The 14,875-nt window shown below is 37.6% G+C and overlaps 2 protein-coding genes across 2 annotated transcripts in view; one reads left to right on the top strand and one right to left on the bottom strand.

The window, feature by feature from the left end:
* Window positions 1-4,380, top strand: part of LOC128996555 (insulin-like growth factor-binding protein complex acid labile subunit) — a 62,904-nt gene extending 58,524 nt beyond the window's left edge. Inside the window, exons 4-7 of the mRNA XM_054421944.1 lie at window positions 340-566; window positions 1,081-1,455; window positions 1,972-2,144; window positions 2,446-4,380. Coding sequence (XP_054277919.1) covers window positions 340-566; window positions 1,081-1,455; window positions 1,972-2,144; window positions 2,446-2,833 — 1,163 coding nt within the window. The 3' untranslated portion in view covers window positions 2,834-4,380. The remainder of the gene's footprint in view (window positions 1-339; window positions 567-1,080; window positions 1,456-1,971; window positions 2,145-2,445) is intronic.
* Window positions 4,381-4,437: 57 nt separating this feature from the next.
* Window positions 4,438-14,649, bottom strand: LOC128996556 (28S ribosomal protein S5, mitochondrial-like). Its single transcript, XM_054421945.1, has 9 exons — window positions 14,411-14,649; window positions 11,706-11,822; window positions 10,055-10,180; window positions 9,295-9,522; window positions 8,567-8,601; window positions 6,951-7,146; window positions 5,724-6,061; window positions 5,022-5,138; window positions 4,438-4,591 (listed from the first exon to the last, which is right to left on the bottom strand). Exons 1-9 carry the CDS (start codon window positions 14,445-14,447, stop codon window positions 4,466-4,468), a joined length of 1,320 nt encoding a protein of 439 aa, XP_054277920.1. The 5' UTR covers window positions 14,448-14,649; the 3' UTR covers window positions 4,438-4,465.
* Between the last annotated feature and the right edge of the window lie 226 nt (window positions 14,650-14,875).

Below are 14,875 nucleotides of genomic sequence, written 5' to 3'. Positions count from 1 at the left end.
GTTGATCGTACTAGAGGGAAGGAGACAGAGAAGAAGGATGGATGAGTTTAAGAGAGATGTAGAGAAGGGTGTCAAATGGTCAAGCAGGTAAGAATAGGAAATATAAAGAAAACTTATCAATACCCAGATCCAGAAATGAATAACTGGTACAGAAAGTGATTTGTTTATGTACCTATATTCTGGACATCACAATGCTTGAATACTATTCTCGTCATGTTTCTTCAGCTATGATTGAGGTCATGCATTAATCTTGCACGTACTGTTGTAAAAATTTAGTATTCATCCATTGTCTTGAATTATTTTACTTAAAACAATTAAATTCCCTTAATGTTGCTGTAGGAGACAGCCTAAAGGGTGTGTTGGTCGGCAAGAAGACTCCGGGAGGTGATAGATTCGAACCTCTGCCCATCAGGGTCCTCAACCTCGGCCACAACAACATCAGCAGTCTAGAGCCTGATGTTGTGGCTCACCTGCAATATCTACGGGATTTATACCTCGACGACAACCCCATCACTGACATCGGGGTGGAGTTCTCCCAGGCGCTGCAGGAACTGACGGAACTCAAGGTAGGTGGAGTGCTTGCCTTAGGTTCCCAGTTTATGTTAGAAAAACCAGAAGTCTTTGATGATTTGAAACTGAACCTAGCTGTATTTGATCTAGAAATTGAAACTTCAGCTCACGATGGATGTTTTAAATGGTCGTGGCTAGAGCAGCTAGTCTTGTTCCTATATCATATTCAACCCCCATATTCTCCTAAACTATACACACATAGGTGTTTCACTATTGTATACATCTAATCTAATTAAGATGGGAAGTGTTTTAAACGCAGGTACAAAACATTCTTTGATCTTTACCGACATCTTAAGGGAAAAATTTGATAGTAAACACAAGCATACTGTTGAAAACCTAAAATATTTAGGCCTAACATAAAACTGTTGTTTGGATTTTTGTAAACTTTTGTTTTAAAAATGTGTCCCTGGTGTACATTTGGATTTAGTGTGTAGAAAAATTCACCCAATTTTGAGTTTCAAGTAATATTGTTTCAAAAAAATACTTTCCTCTCAATAATGTTTGTTTCAGTTATTGAGCCTTGCTGAATGCAAGTTAAAAATACTGCCCAAAGACGCATTTTCCGGCCTGGATCTAACCTCGTTGTTGTTGAATGGGAACCAGTTCACTCAAGTACCAGATCTTCAACTTCTCGGTAACACACTTAGAGTACTCAACATGAATCAGAATCCGATCGAAGAGCTGGACGACACTTCATTCGCTGGGCTGCACAGGCTCAATGAAATTATGATCTCAGGGATGCCAAAGCTAACGAAGATCGGATCTGGAACTTTCTCGGTTTTAGAAAATATCAAAATAATCAGCTGTACGTACAATCCTCAACTTGTTACAATAGAAGAGAAAGCGTTTTGGAAACTTGATTTGAAACGGACAATGCTTCAAGAGGTAAAGAACAATAATTGTATTTTGTAAACCACTTAGTTACTAAGTTTGAGTTGAGTTGATTTTACTTAGTTAAGGAGACTTCAAGACAAACTTTCTCCTCAAAAAGAATTTTTTTGGTTTAAAGGGAATCAGTCTAAATCTCTCAAATATTTTTGGACATGAAGGAAATTAAACCTGTCTCCCTCACGCAAAAGTCTGAGACGCTAGCCACTAGGCTCACACACCTTGATATTTTGATAGCAAATGACTGAGAATAGGGCTTAAGAAAATCCCAAAACTTAAATTAGATTCAACAGCACCACTTGGTTTTATGATATTCTTACACGTTATCACAATAATAATTTAATTGGTGATTGGTAGGATTTGAACCAGAGACCCTGGTGACCAAAGTACACCACTCTGTCACTAGGCCAGCCTGCTCCCCACAGTTGTGCTACCTTTAACTATGTAAAGAACTTCACCATTAAAATTGCAAAACATTTAGGATACTTATTACTTATGTTATCATATTTTTAGGTGTATTTGAACAACAACAATCTTCCAAGAGTGAGAAAGAACCTTCTCCCATGGCTCCGAATGTCGAAGGTGACCTTGGATGGGAATCCGTGGGTTTGCGATTGTCGTCTGCACTGGCTGGCAATTCTTCTGCGTAGTAGAAACAACACTGTGGATCGGCTCACAGAGATCAAGTAAATAACTAAACAATTCTTATTTATTTCCAGCATGGACATTTTCCGCTATGCGACTACCAATTTATCATAGAATAAAGACAACGGAAAAGATTTATCTGCTAAATCTCTTTAGGAAATATCCGTATCAACTTATGCATCACAAGAAGAAGCTATATGTGGAATGTTAAAATATCAAATGACTTTTGAAACGCTCCTTGTGATGGTGTTGATGGTACGGTTAAAATAGTATACATTCTTTAAGAAATTGTTGTTCTAAGAAACTAACCTTAAAATAATAATCAATTGTCTAACTTTTCAGATGTAAAGAACCAGTCTGGCTTAACGGGAAGCAAATAGTGTTTTGGGACATCGATTTGACCGGCCGACACGAAAACTTCCCCTGCCTCGCTGAGAGGGAAGAAGAAAAACTGCTCCAACAAAAGCTGCTGCTAGAACAGCGAAAATTCGAACTAGAAAGAATTAAAAATGCTACGCCTCCAAAAGAGGAAGAGAGTTCTGTTAAGTTTTACTATATCTTTGCCATTGCTGGAATTATTATCTCAGTTTTAATTATTGGTGCGATCATTGCATTCAACAAATATAGAAACTACCGGCCAATTTACAATGTTGAAAAAGTGTCCGCCATGAATAACGAAATGAAGTACATGAAGGGTTCGATCACTGAGAAAGCACAGCTAGTCCCTTAGCGAGTGAATTAACTATGCGTAAATGTTACTTAAATTTATGAATTTAATTTTATGACAGAATTTTACACCTGAAAGAGATAAATTTTCATTTACAAATCTTATTTTTGGACTGAATTTTGTGAAATAACAACTTCAGTAGAATTGTGTTAATTAAAAACACATTGAGGCTGGAAGACTTAATTATGTTACTGTGCCTTAATTTTTAAGTAGTAATACGGAGGTAGTTTGCCATACAGGAAAAAATACTGAACAATAAATCATAAGTCACTCTAGTCGTAAGCGTTAGGTTAGTCATTCAAAACATGAATGCTTGTAGCATCACTGTACGATAAACATACCAAGTGTGTTCATTTTTAAAATAATGTTCATTAGATTTTGTATAAGGTTAATATTGTTCTATACAATGTAGCCTACTTTAAGAATCGGTAGGACCCCCGGCCATCTTGGATTTTCTGCCCATGATGGCAATAATGGTTGAAGCATATTACCGCATTGTTTATTAAGATAAAAAGTACCTCATACCTTATACCTCCTTCTTCGTCTTTTACCCACAATGTGTCACTTAACACGGTTACTAATCAAGTTGCAAAATATCTCACTTTAAAGCTATTCAAACAGCGGATGTGATTTGCTATCTACTAAACAGCGGATGTGATTTGCTATCTACTAAACAGCTGATGTGATTTGCTATCTACTAAACAGCTGATGTGATTTGCTATCTACTAAACAGCGGATGTGATTTGCTATCTACTAAACAGCTAATGTGATTTGCTATCTACTAAACAGCGGATGTGATTTGCTATCTACTAAAAAGTGGATGTGATTTGCTATCTACTTTTTAATTTTAATTGTTATCATTTTGTCAAAATACATCATTATTTTGTATGAACACCACGATGATCAACAAAAACATATGTTCACTTTGAAGCCTATTAATCATGCACCGTGGAGCAAAAATTTTTATGTAATTATTAAATATATTTTCTATGTGAATTGATTTTCGTATTTTTAAAACTTTTGTTTTAGAGGTTGAAAAAAAATCATAATTTAAGTCAATATATTTATGAAATTTGACAAAATAATAACAATTAAAACTAAAAAGTAGATAGCAAATCACATCTGCGGTTTCAATAGCTTAGAAAAAGGAGATATTTTGCAACTTTTTATATATTTTTACGCCATGCTTCAACCATTAACATTGCAATTATGAGCAGAAAATCTAAGATGGCCGGCGGTCCTGCCGACTCCTAATTTTTAGTATTAATTTATCCTTAGTGTTTTAAAATTAAATGATGGTATGATACTCCCATGATAAACTCTAAAGAACCAAAGCAAAAAAAAAACTAGGTTCGTTTCATTGTATGTCGATCAGGATAGGACAATAACGTAAAATAAGTGTTTAAGTTGAAATAACATTGTATTAGCAAGCTTAAGTTTTCATAACTTTGCAGTAATATTTTCATCGCTTTGGTTATATAAGTCTGTTGTAAATAAAACGTTTTATATGAAAAAAATAAAAATTTACAAGTATGTTTATACTTTATAAACTTTCCTGGAGTAAGGAACAAAAAATCTTGTAAACAGTAAGAATTATATATTTACATTTACATGGTAACAGTCATTATAAAATATCTACTGTTCTCCTGATTTCTTCTCTGCTCGATATTTATTGAAAGCATAATCAATATGTGCTTCCGGATATTTCTCTCCGAGAAAACTGCGGACCTTTCCGTAGTCAGCAATCATCTGTAGTTTTGACTGTAACACAAAAACACCTTTCATAAAATGGTCTACACTAAATTGTATTCTGAATGTTTTGTAAGCCACAGTAAGTTTTACGGGCTGGCATTAAGAAACAGCTGGTTTCAGTAAAAGATAAGGCTACTCGCCTATTTTATTAAAATGAATATGTGGAGTAAACAACTTATTCAAATTTTTTTGATGTAAACCACTAAGTCGGTAATGGTTTTTGGCTGAGAATTTGTAGTTCAAAGAGCAAAATCCATACTTTCCTTTGCTCAGTTATGCTAAAAATAAATGTTTTCACCTTTTGTTTACTGCATCCATGACTAGATTTGCTATTTCACAAAGACTACATATAATTATTTTAAAATTTGTTTATGGATGCTCAGGTTTGATTGATCCTAATGTATATTGCCTACAAGATCTAAAAATATTTCAATCTAACCTTTTCGTGAGTTCTTCTCTTTTCTGCTTGCCAAAGGTGTTTCTTGTATCCAAAAGTGTCCGCATAGAAAGGAGGAAACTTCTTCCTCTGCAGTGCAACTCGGTTGTTCATTATGTACTACAAACATCAACTCAACATTAGTATACTAAAGTGCAAGAGTCGTAATACCAGAGTACACATGTAATACTTGAGACTCATAAAACTTTCTTGGAACTAGATGTACTTGTTAAAGTTGGATACAGTAGGCCTAACTGAATTTTTATAGGTCCTAATATCAAAATAGGGAATTACTTTTTCAATTGTCTATTGAAGGTTGACTTCTTATGAATGTTGATAACTTATTTTGCATTGAAAAAATGGAGGAAAGTTTTATCAGGTGACACCTACGCAGATTTTAGGTTTATTTTACCTCAGCTTCAGTCAAAAGATTTAGTTGTGTTGAATACAGCTGTTTTGTACACAAGAGGCACATCGTCAGGTCTATAAACAAAGTTGAAGTCGTCATAAGGAGGTACAGGATACAGCATGACATTTTGCACCTGAGTTCTCATAATGAAAAAGCTGTAGTCACTTCAGCTAGACAAGATCATTTACTGGACCACTATCTTAATAGCAATTTCATTCTAGATTTTTTCATTTTGGTTTGTTAACTTTAAGATTCAGTCACCAAAAATTTACGCTGAAGGTTAACTCAACTTTTACCTGGTCAAAATCCGGAGGATCTGTACTATCTTGCTTGGGCTCTTGAGGCGAGGCTAAGACAATGGGTAGTTCTCCGTTCTCCTCACGGAACTCTACCAGGTGATAACCCGTCTCCTCGGCCAGCTGTTCATGGGTTTTCTGCTGAAGTAGACCCAAGAAGAAAGCTTTGGTGATATTCTGAATGTTGATGGCACCCTCTACCTTAGCGTGAATATCTTTGATGCCGATCACCTGACACATGCTTTTTATAGCTCGATGGCATTTGAGACCATACCCTTCTGGCACCTTCTTGACAAAGATTTTGGTGCTGCCGAACTGTGCGAAGAAGTCGTGCATAACTGAAACATTTATAATTTGTTAGGGTTTATAACTATTAAGATAGATAAATTTGTAAATTAGATTATCGTTATCAAATCTTTTCCAATAAAGGCATGCATACCAGGTTTTTCATAACTTGTTGAATTTATAAAGTGCTCAAAACCACAAAGTGCATTAAGTGGTCAGATACATATAGATATCATGCCAGAGATTGCTTTAAGCTGTTTTTGTTCAGTTCATTAAACTCGAATAGTTGTAAGTGGAAGTTTTGTTATGTTAGCCTTTCACTCGATATTGGATGTTGGAGCTTTAAAGGGTTGTGTATACAAAAAAAAACCCATTGAATCGTTGAACAACTGAAAAGGTGAACATCTCTACAGTAAACTCCCAATTATCCGAGACCTCTTGTTATCTGAGGTCGTTTTTGGCCTAAATATTTATTTTGATTTTTAGTAGGAATTTTGTGGGAGAAACCATAGACATAGGCCTTAGACACTAACAAGACTACAAGATCGCGCCACTCATCCTACATTCATCCTTCGCTCATATTTGGGTTAAAATGCGCACATAGTGGCGTTCCTATCTTAAATAATTGATAATTAATTTGATCGCTGAAATAATAACAATTCTGTAAGACAGAACTTGTCAAATATTTCCATATTTCTCATTCACTCACGTACAAACTATGAGCCAGATGGTGGACCTTTTCAGCAAGTTCAATGACGAATTACACACAAACAGAAGTCTGTTGAAGACTTTATCTGTCAGCAATGATTACTGTCCTTAACTTTACTCATGCGACACCTAAGGTTCTACATCCACTAGTAATGTGGATTGAAGTAAGTTCTATCAGTGGTCTTAATAGAACAAGTACACATAAAGCATCAGACTAAGTAACGAGAGATTTACCAGTGTGGTCGTTGTAGCGCTCTATGTACATGAGTTTCTGCCCAGCTCTGTTCTTGGCCGTGACAAGAGCTACTCTCCCCTCCACTGCCTTGCCTCGGGCGAACCCTGCCAGTCCCTCGCCGTTGCCCGTCACCACAAACGCACTCACTTGCCTCTTGCGGCCCAGGTTACCGGTCATGTGGAATACTTGTTTGTACTGTGGAAACATTGTATTCATGAATATAACATTATATTTGTTCAACAATACAGTAGACTCCCTCTTATCCGGACCTTTTGACCGGACATCGGTTTAACCTGACTACACCCGGCGGAAATGACATCTCTTTAACCGGACAATTTTTATCAGAACATTGGTTTAACCGGACTTGATCGGCAGGAAGTGGGCGGTACTGAAACGACTGTTCTCGAAGGAAAGATTTGAGACCAGTGGCCACGTACAATGCTCTTCTAAATTTAAGCATTTTAACGTTTTAATGAGTTTTTGGGGACGTCGGTTTAACCGGAAAACCCGTTATCCGGACTGGCCTCTGGAGTCTGGATGAGAGGGAGTCTACTGTAGCAGGACGAGCTACGAATCCAAGATAGCAATGTCGTCGGTTTGTGCCAAGGTATCAACAATAATTCAAAGCGTTCACTCTTGTACTGAATCGGCTCACTCCTTGCTTCGGTCAGGGTGTCTACCAGATTTCTCAATTTAAATTCCCGACTTTTCATTAGCCATAAAAAAACCCCAACCAAAAACTCGGTCTATTCTCCATGTAACTACACCTTTTTCTGTCTCGCAGTCACAGCACCAACGTCAAAATGTCCACGGTCACGACACTATCGTAACATGTCCCACAGTCACAACACCATCGTCAACATGTCCCACGGTCACGGCACCATCTTTAACATGTTTTGCGTTCGCGACACCATCTTCGACCATCTTCGACTTGTGTCGTGGTCACGGTGCAAGCTTGTAGATCTCCACGATCCCGGAGATATCATCATTGTCTCCAGGGTTCGCGAAATCATTGTGAAAATCTTTCTCGACCGTCGAGACATCATAATCGTCAGCCGCAATTCGCGATCGCGGAAACGTCATCACTGTCACTCCCGACACAGCAAAATCTTCAACGATCAGAACGAATCACGTGCCGAGGAAATCCTGTATTAAATGTAATCCATTTCCCAATGATCGGGAACACACAAACTCTGAAAATTTTTGGTACCTATTCATACCTAATTTTGAAGGGTCAGATTATTCCCGACCTTTAAAAATCCCTGACTTTTTCCTGACTTTCCCAGAAATCCTGACTGGTAGACATCCTGTTCACTGGATTCGTTCCAGGCAAAGGCTAGAGGCTTAATTAAAAGAGGCAGTATATTAAAAAAAATTAATAAATAATACATTCGGACCAGATGTAGCCAATTTTGGGTTAAAAAAGAATGTTTTTTAATGAGCTACACACCGAGTACGCTTCAGAATAAAATACTCTTTCTCCCATAGCTCTTGGTACTATGGGCGATGGTTGATGTGATATAAAGATGCGTACTTAAACTGCAATATCAAAACATTCAAAACCTTTCATATTTTAAGTTAAGGCACTGAATTTAAGAACTATTTAAACACTTACCTCAACAACCACTGAATTGAATCCTTCAAACTTATCTGTAAAATAGAAAAATAAAAAATTAATCAGTATAAAACCCCTCAAACAAAACCGTTATATAATACAAAATGCAAACCAGTTGGAAACATTTTAATAAGCTAACTCAAGACAGAGATACAGTAGGCTAAAAATGTTTGCTCTTACAAAACTTAGAATAGCCTAAGGAATATAATAGCTTAGAAATATACTTGGCGGAATTTTGTCCCTATTCTGTTAAGGATTTCATCAAGAATGACAGATCTCTAAAAAAATTGTTAATACTGTAGTAGTTTCCCCCCATGTTTTTCCATTAGGAAATGTAAATTTAATTAAAGTCAAGATATTGAAATTTCATACATTGACATGTTATCATGGGCGGATCAACGGAGGGATATGGTGGGGGTGGGGGGGCTATAGATTCCCCCCTTTGGGGTGATATGTGAAAAAATTTAAACAATGTGAAGTATGATTAGGCATGACCAGGCTCGAATTGTGTTTTACGTTATGCCTTCAGGTTTCCTAAATGCATGTTTACAGTTAGGAAGGTTAACATTTTCCCAAGAGAGGATGACACCCCTATTCAACTGACTGGATTCAACTATGTGTCTTATTTGTTAACCAATATGATAAGCTCAATTTTGTTATATTAGGCCCTATGCCACGACTAAATCATTTGTTTTGGACTTTGTACAATGTTACACAACTTAACTTACCTTCCCCAATCGGGTCTGGAGGGCCGAGCATACGTCCGCCCAACTTGGCTCCGGTCCATCCTCGCTCGATGGGGCTGAGCTTGAGGGGTCGGAATCCCACCATCTCGCTCCGGATCTTAATCAGCTTCGCCTCTCGTTCGGGATCTTCAGGCAGCTTCTGCTGCTTGACAACCTCCTTGCCTCGAATCACGGGACTGTTGAGACCCGGCCAAATAATGTTGGCCTTTCCTGCAATTCCAAACAAAAATTTGAAAACATGTTATCTAACAGAATACTGTGGACATTATTATCACAATTAGTAGAACTAGTTCAAAGAATGGGTAATTATCTTATTGGGAGAAAAAATTAGTAATCCAAAGCAGTACAACTTAAATCTTTATGATACAGTCAAAACATTGCCTAGAGAGAAACTCCCAAGCATCGCCATTTAGAGACTATCTAATGACATGTGATGTGAAAACTTCTTTTTGCTTAAGGTGATGAATAATGTTCAAAACATTAACAAACACCTAAATATACTTTAAACAGAAACTGTTATGTCCTTGCCCCTTGTGTTTTCAAGAAATGGCTGTGACTAAAAAAACAGCTGATTTTAGCCAGTAATTCTGACAGAGATCAGCTGAATGTGAATTGTTGTCATTTAATTCTTTCATTATTCATATTTCATCCATCGTCACCATGAAATATGCACACTGGTATTTTGTTCATTTTGTAGAAAACTAATCTAATCTAGAAACATAATTTGTCCGACAATACTAACCAACACCGATCACTTGTCCTTTATTAAGGTTTTTCGCGTGTTTCTTCCTGCCACCTGACGCTCGACCACGTTTGCGTCCTGCATTACTGACACTTGTCACTCCCTTCCACAAATTTTCTGCAGGTACTGAAACAAACAGCTAAGTTAGGTAAAATTAGGTAGCTTACTGTACTCAATGACTTAAGCAACGACTTAAGCTATTTTTTCTATAAAAAGATAAAATAAAAAATTATCAAAACAGTAACACTCCCGATTATCTGACCCCCAGTTATCTGAGCCCTCGGGTTATCCAAGGTAGTTTTTGGCCTAAATATATATATATTAGTTTTCAGTAGGAAAACAATAATTACTTTATTATAGTATGTTTCTATTCAAAGAAGCGTAAAAATAGCAATTAATTTGCGATTTATTGAAACGAATACAGTACTTGGAATAACCATTAAGTACCTTAAAAATTAAAATCACACATAGCTACTAGGTTGGCCGGCAGCGAATAGCAAACTGGACAAGATGAGCCATCTGCAGAACCTAAACAATAGCAGTGACCCGTCTTCTTCATTAAGATTTGTTGATGTCAACATCACTGTGTTAAGTTATCATGTCAAACTTTAAAAAAATGTAATTTTATGCTTTTTAAACTAGAAAGATCCTCCGTAGTTTTAAGTTTTAAATAATGTAGTGTATTGGTTTATCATAGTTATAATAAGTTAATATTGTGTTTAACGTTTTTCAAGACAATTGAAGAAGTGTTGAACATGTTGGTTTGTTATTTTTTTCTTTAAAAATATTCTCTACAATATAAAAAAAAAGAGTTGCATCAAAATTAGATATAGCCTATTATCATTTTTCATTCCCTGTGATGTATGAAGTATTTAACTTTATAATAAGGTACCGTAACTAACCTCAAAATCTATGTGATCTCAGTGTCATCCGACCGAAGTAGTCACGGTCCCAACAACCTCTGTTAATCGGGAGTGTACTGTAAGTAAACTTATTATAGGGTTTTTTTTCAGAATTTAATATCTATATACTAGATGGGAAGAATCAAAGTTCAACAGATGATGTTTGAATGTTTGAATGATCAAGGTTACCTATATCATATCTGTGAAACATTTAAGAGGTAAAATAACATAAGTGGTATAGTGCTGTAAAGCCTACTGGGGGGTAGTTAAAAAAATGGTACTTTCTTATTATACGTAGGCCAACCTTGTACAGCGAGCTGTGACGGTTAGGTTCAGTTGGGTTATTATAATTTTTTTATGACTCATCTGGTATCGTTTTATTCATAACGAAACAAGGAAAGTTCTACAAACATATTTATGATAACCCAACCTAACCTAACCGCCGCAGCGCGCTGTAAAATAAGTGGCCTCCGTATAATATGAAAGTTCCAAAAAATTATTTAAGTTATTAGGATTTTAGTTTATTGCGGTTTGATTTATCAAGGCTCTATTGTATGTTGAAATTGCAATGTAACTTATGGCCAAAATCCTTATCATTGGGGCCTATCAATATTAGGTTATTGTTTAAGTTACGGCAAGTCATTTAAGCCTAACGTAAGTCGCTATTTAGTCATAGTTAAATTAACTTAAATCACTATTTAACCATGATTTAAGTTTAAAACTTAACCAAGTAAATAGCTTTAACTTACATTTGTTGAAGAAACTTGTAGTTGATGTTCTGATAACTATTTGTACATGACTTGCTGGGACAGCTTGTCTCACAGTCATAGCAGAAAACAGAGTAGACAAAGCTTGTACTTTATTTCCTGAAATAAATAAATTGCAATAATTACAAATAAGGCCTACTCTTAGTCTATACATTTTAACCTATTCAGATTTTTTGCCCATAAACTCTTTAAGTTAGGCTATACAAATACCATCTTCTTGGCCGTTGATCCATCGTATGATGGGAATAGGCTGTGTCAACGTAAAACAACTTATTTAATTTCCCGCACATGTGTATAAAACTCACAAGGACTCACAAATTTTAAAATATGTGAAGAAAAAACATACTTTTAGGTGCTCATGGCGGTCGCTATGCTACTAATTTAGCTCATCCAAACTACCTTCCAGGAATTCCTTTGTTGAGTAGTAAGGGTTTTTACGGAAGAAATTTCCTGTGGTGGTTTTAAACTTTCTACTGGCAAGGGTCTTTGTGGCCTAGCTGGGAGTTTGTTGAAGAAACGGATGGCGCTTCCAGGGTATGAGTCTTGATTTCTACTGAGACGTGTGCGAGGTACATCGAGTTGATTTCGGCCACTTGTATTGTAGTTGTGTATGTCACCCCTGGCCACCAGGCCCTATTCATTGTTCTTGATTTCCTGCATGCATGCCCATATGTAGTGGGTCAAGATGCCCAGGTTTTCGAAGATGGGTTTGCTATGCTCATGGCGATTGGCTGCTTGTTATGCTACGGACAGCTTTCTTCTGGAGCTTCAAAACTATGGCTGCTCCAGCAACGTGTCTCCAGAGATGTATGCCATAAGAGATACGACAATGAAACATAGAATGGTACACCAGAACAAGGTAGGAACCTGTACCGGTAACACACTTCTTCAATCTCCTCAGTAGAAATATGACACGAGCCAGCCTAGCACAGACATGTTTGACATGATCCCTCCAGTCCAGTGTTGGGTCAAGGTAGAAACCCAATAGTCTAACACTCCAACCGATGTTGTTTGAGGTGCGTGACAGAGTGCAAGTCATCCAGTTTGTCTTGGCCTCATTGTCTTGGCAGTTTGTTTGCCCGGAACCACAGCTCCACATCTTTCAGATTATGTTTCGCTTGCTCCGCTGCACGGATCGGTGTTTTCCCTCTGGTATACAAGGTAGTATTGTCAGCAAAGAGCACAAGATTTCCATACCACCCCAGGTCGTTAATGGCAATCAGGAAGAGAAGTGGCCCAAGAACTGAGCCCTGAGGGACTCTGTGTAGAACCTCCCTTTCTGTGGATTTTCCACTCTTAAAGTCAACCACTTGTCTTCTGTCACTTAAGTAGCTACTAAGCATGGAGAGAGAGCTTTACCTCTGACACCAAAAGCGAAAAACTTATTTACAAGGGAGGAACACAGTCGAACGCTCGACTCAGATCACACAGTGTAAGAGATATTGAGTCGCTGTCTTCAAAAGCGTTTGCTATTTTATCAGCAATGACTGAAACTGCTCCAGTAGTGGACCTACCCCGACAAAACCCGTGCTGCGAGTTACTAAAAAGGTTGTTTGACTCAAAGTAATTGCAGGTTTGTTCCTTTATTACTATCACGAGAACCTTGCCCGAAGACAGGTACCAAAGAGATAGGCCTATAGCTAGCCAGAACGTTGGGGTCCCCCTTTTTGTATATTGGCACTGTCCGTGCGATCTTCATGAGTGCGGGGAAAAACCCTGCTGCAGGCTATCAATCGAAAGCCTGCAGCAGGGTTTTTCCCCTAGGGTGAGGGGTGCAATGATGACATTCGCTACTTCCTTAAGGAGCTTGGTAGACCATCCATAGTAGTCTTTCACGGCTCACTTTTCTCTTAAGCCCACTTATAATTTTCTGGACCTTTTCTTCATTTACTTTACTCCATGCAGTCTTACTAAGGTCGGGCCGGAACTCTGGCATCCGATCTTTCAAAATGTCCAAAGGGTCCGAGAGAGCATCAGGGATACTGGTAGCCTAACTATGTCTGAGACTGATGAATAAAGAAGTTGTTAAATTCATCGGGACTTGCAGCGCAGCGCATTCCTGGTGTGGGTGGCCTGACTGACCTTATGACGTCCCAGCAGCTTTACATTGATTTTTGAATTTTCAATGAATTTGACATTACAGCACCTGCTCTTTTCGCCTCCTCAACTTTTGTTATGCAGCTTCTTAGCTATCAGATACCTAGCCTTGTCTCCCCTGGCACACAACATCAGCATGAACTCCTTGAGTCTACCAATCTGAATGAAGAGTTGGAGTGTACCAATCTGATATGCGAGGTTTTCTTTGGTTTAGGCCTACCCGCCTTACTCAAGGTTGCTGCCCGCTTCTCCTTTACTGAGAACACAGTATCCAGGGTTTCCTGAAGGTGGCTAAAAAAATAATCGAAAAAACTCTCACCCTGTGGTCTACTAGCAATTATGTCATCCCAGGCAATTTTTTTTAGAGCAGTCTTAAAGCGAAGAATCCGTAAGGGATCATTCAAGGTACTATAAGCTAGGCCTAATTATAATTTTAAAAATTATGTGTAGACCTAGGCTCTAAACATAATTTTTGTTTAGACATCCTAGGTGGTTTGAAAACGACCACAAAATAGCCTTATGTTCAAGTCTATTGGTGTATGGGCTTAGCCTAATTCTATTAATTTATTTCTGAATGTAGTTATTCTTACCATATCTAATGCTGTTTCCTAAAATACTAGGAATCATTGTAGCTCAGTTAGTTACTTTCAATATCAAATAGAGTAGAGGCTAGCCTACAAACGTTCAGAAAGAAGGGTTTTTTTCAAAATATGACAATTTAGAGCGGTCTATTGTCTCTTCCTATTAGACTCTTTCATTATTTATTTTAAATTAAACTTAATTTATTCTATGAAAAAAACTCTAATTTTAACCTCAATAACTACACTATGAAAATATTATTTCCCCGCCCCACCACAACTAACACGAACAGACGACCATGGACATGACATGGACTATGGATGGACATGGAATGGAACTGGGAAGGGGAAGCGTGAACGTCATGAAATCATGATGTCGAGCCTACGTCACGGAGCGTCCCGTGAGCCTTGTGGGAACTCGACCCCTACCGAGTGGGCTAGTGCTGAGATCAAGAAGACAAGAAGAAAGCATTATTT

This window comes from Macrosteles quadrilineatus, unplaced genomic scaffold (genome assembly GCF_028750875.1).
Source record: "Macrosteles quadrilineatus isolate MER2022 unplaced genomic scaffold, UCM_ALF_1.0 Scaffold_6__1_contigs__length_79288215, whole genome shotgun sequence".
NCBI lineage: Eukaryota > Metazoa > Arthropoda > Insecta > Hemiptera > Cicadellidae > Macrosteles > Macrosteles quadrilineatus.
This window is presented reverse-complemented; position numbering and strand designations above follow the sequence as displayed.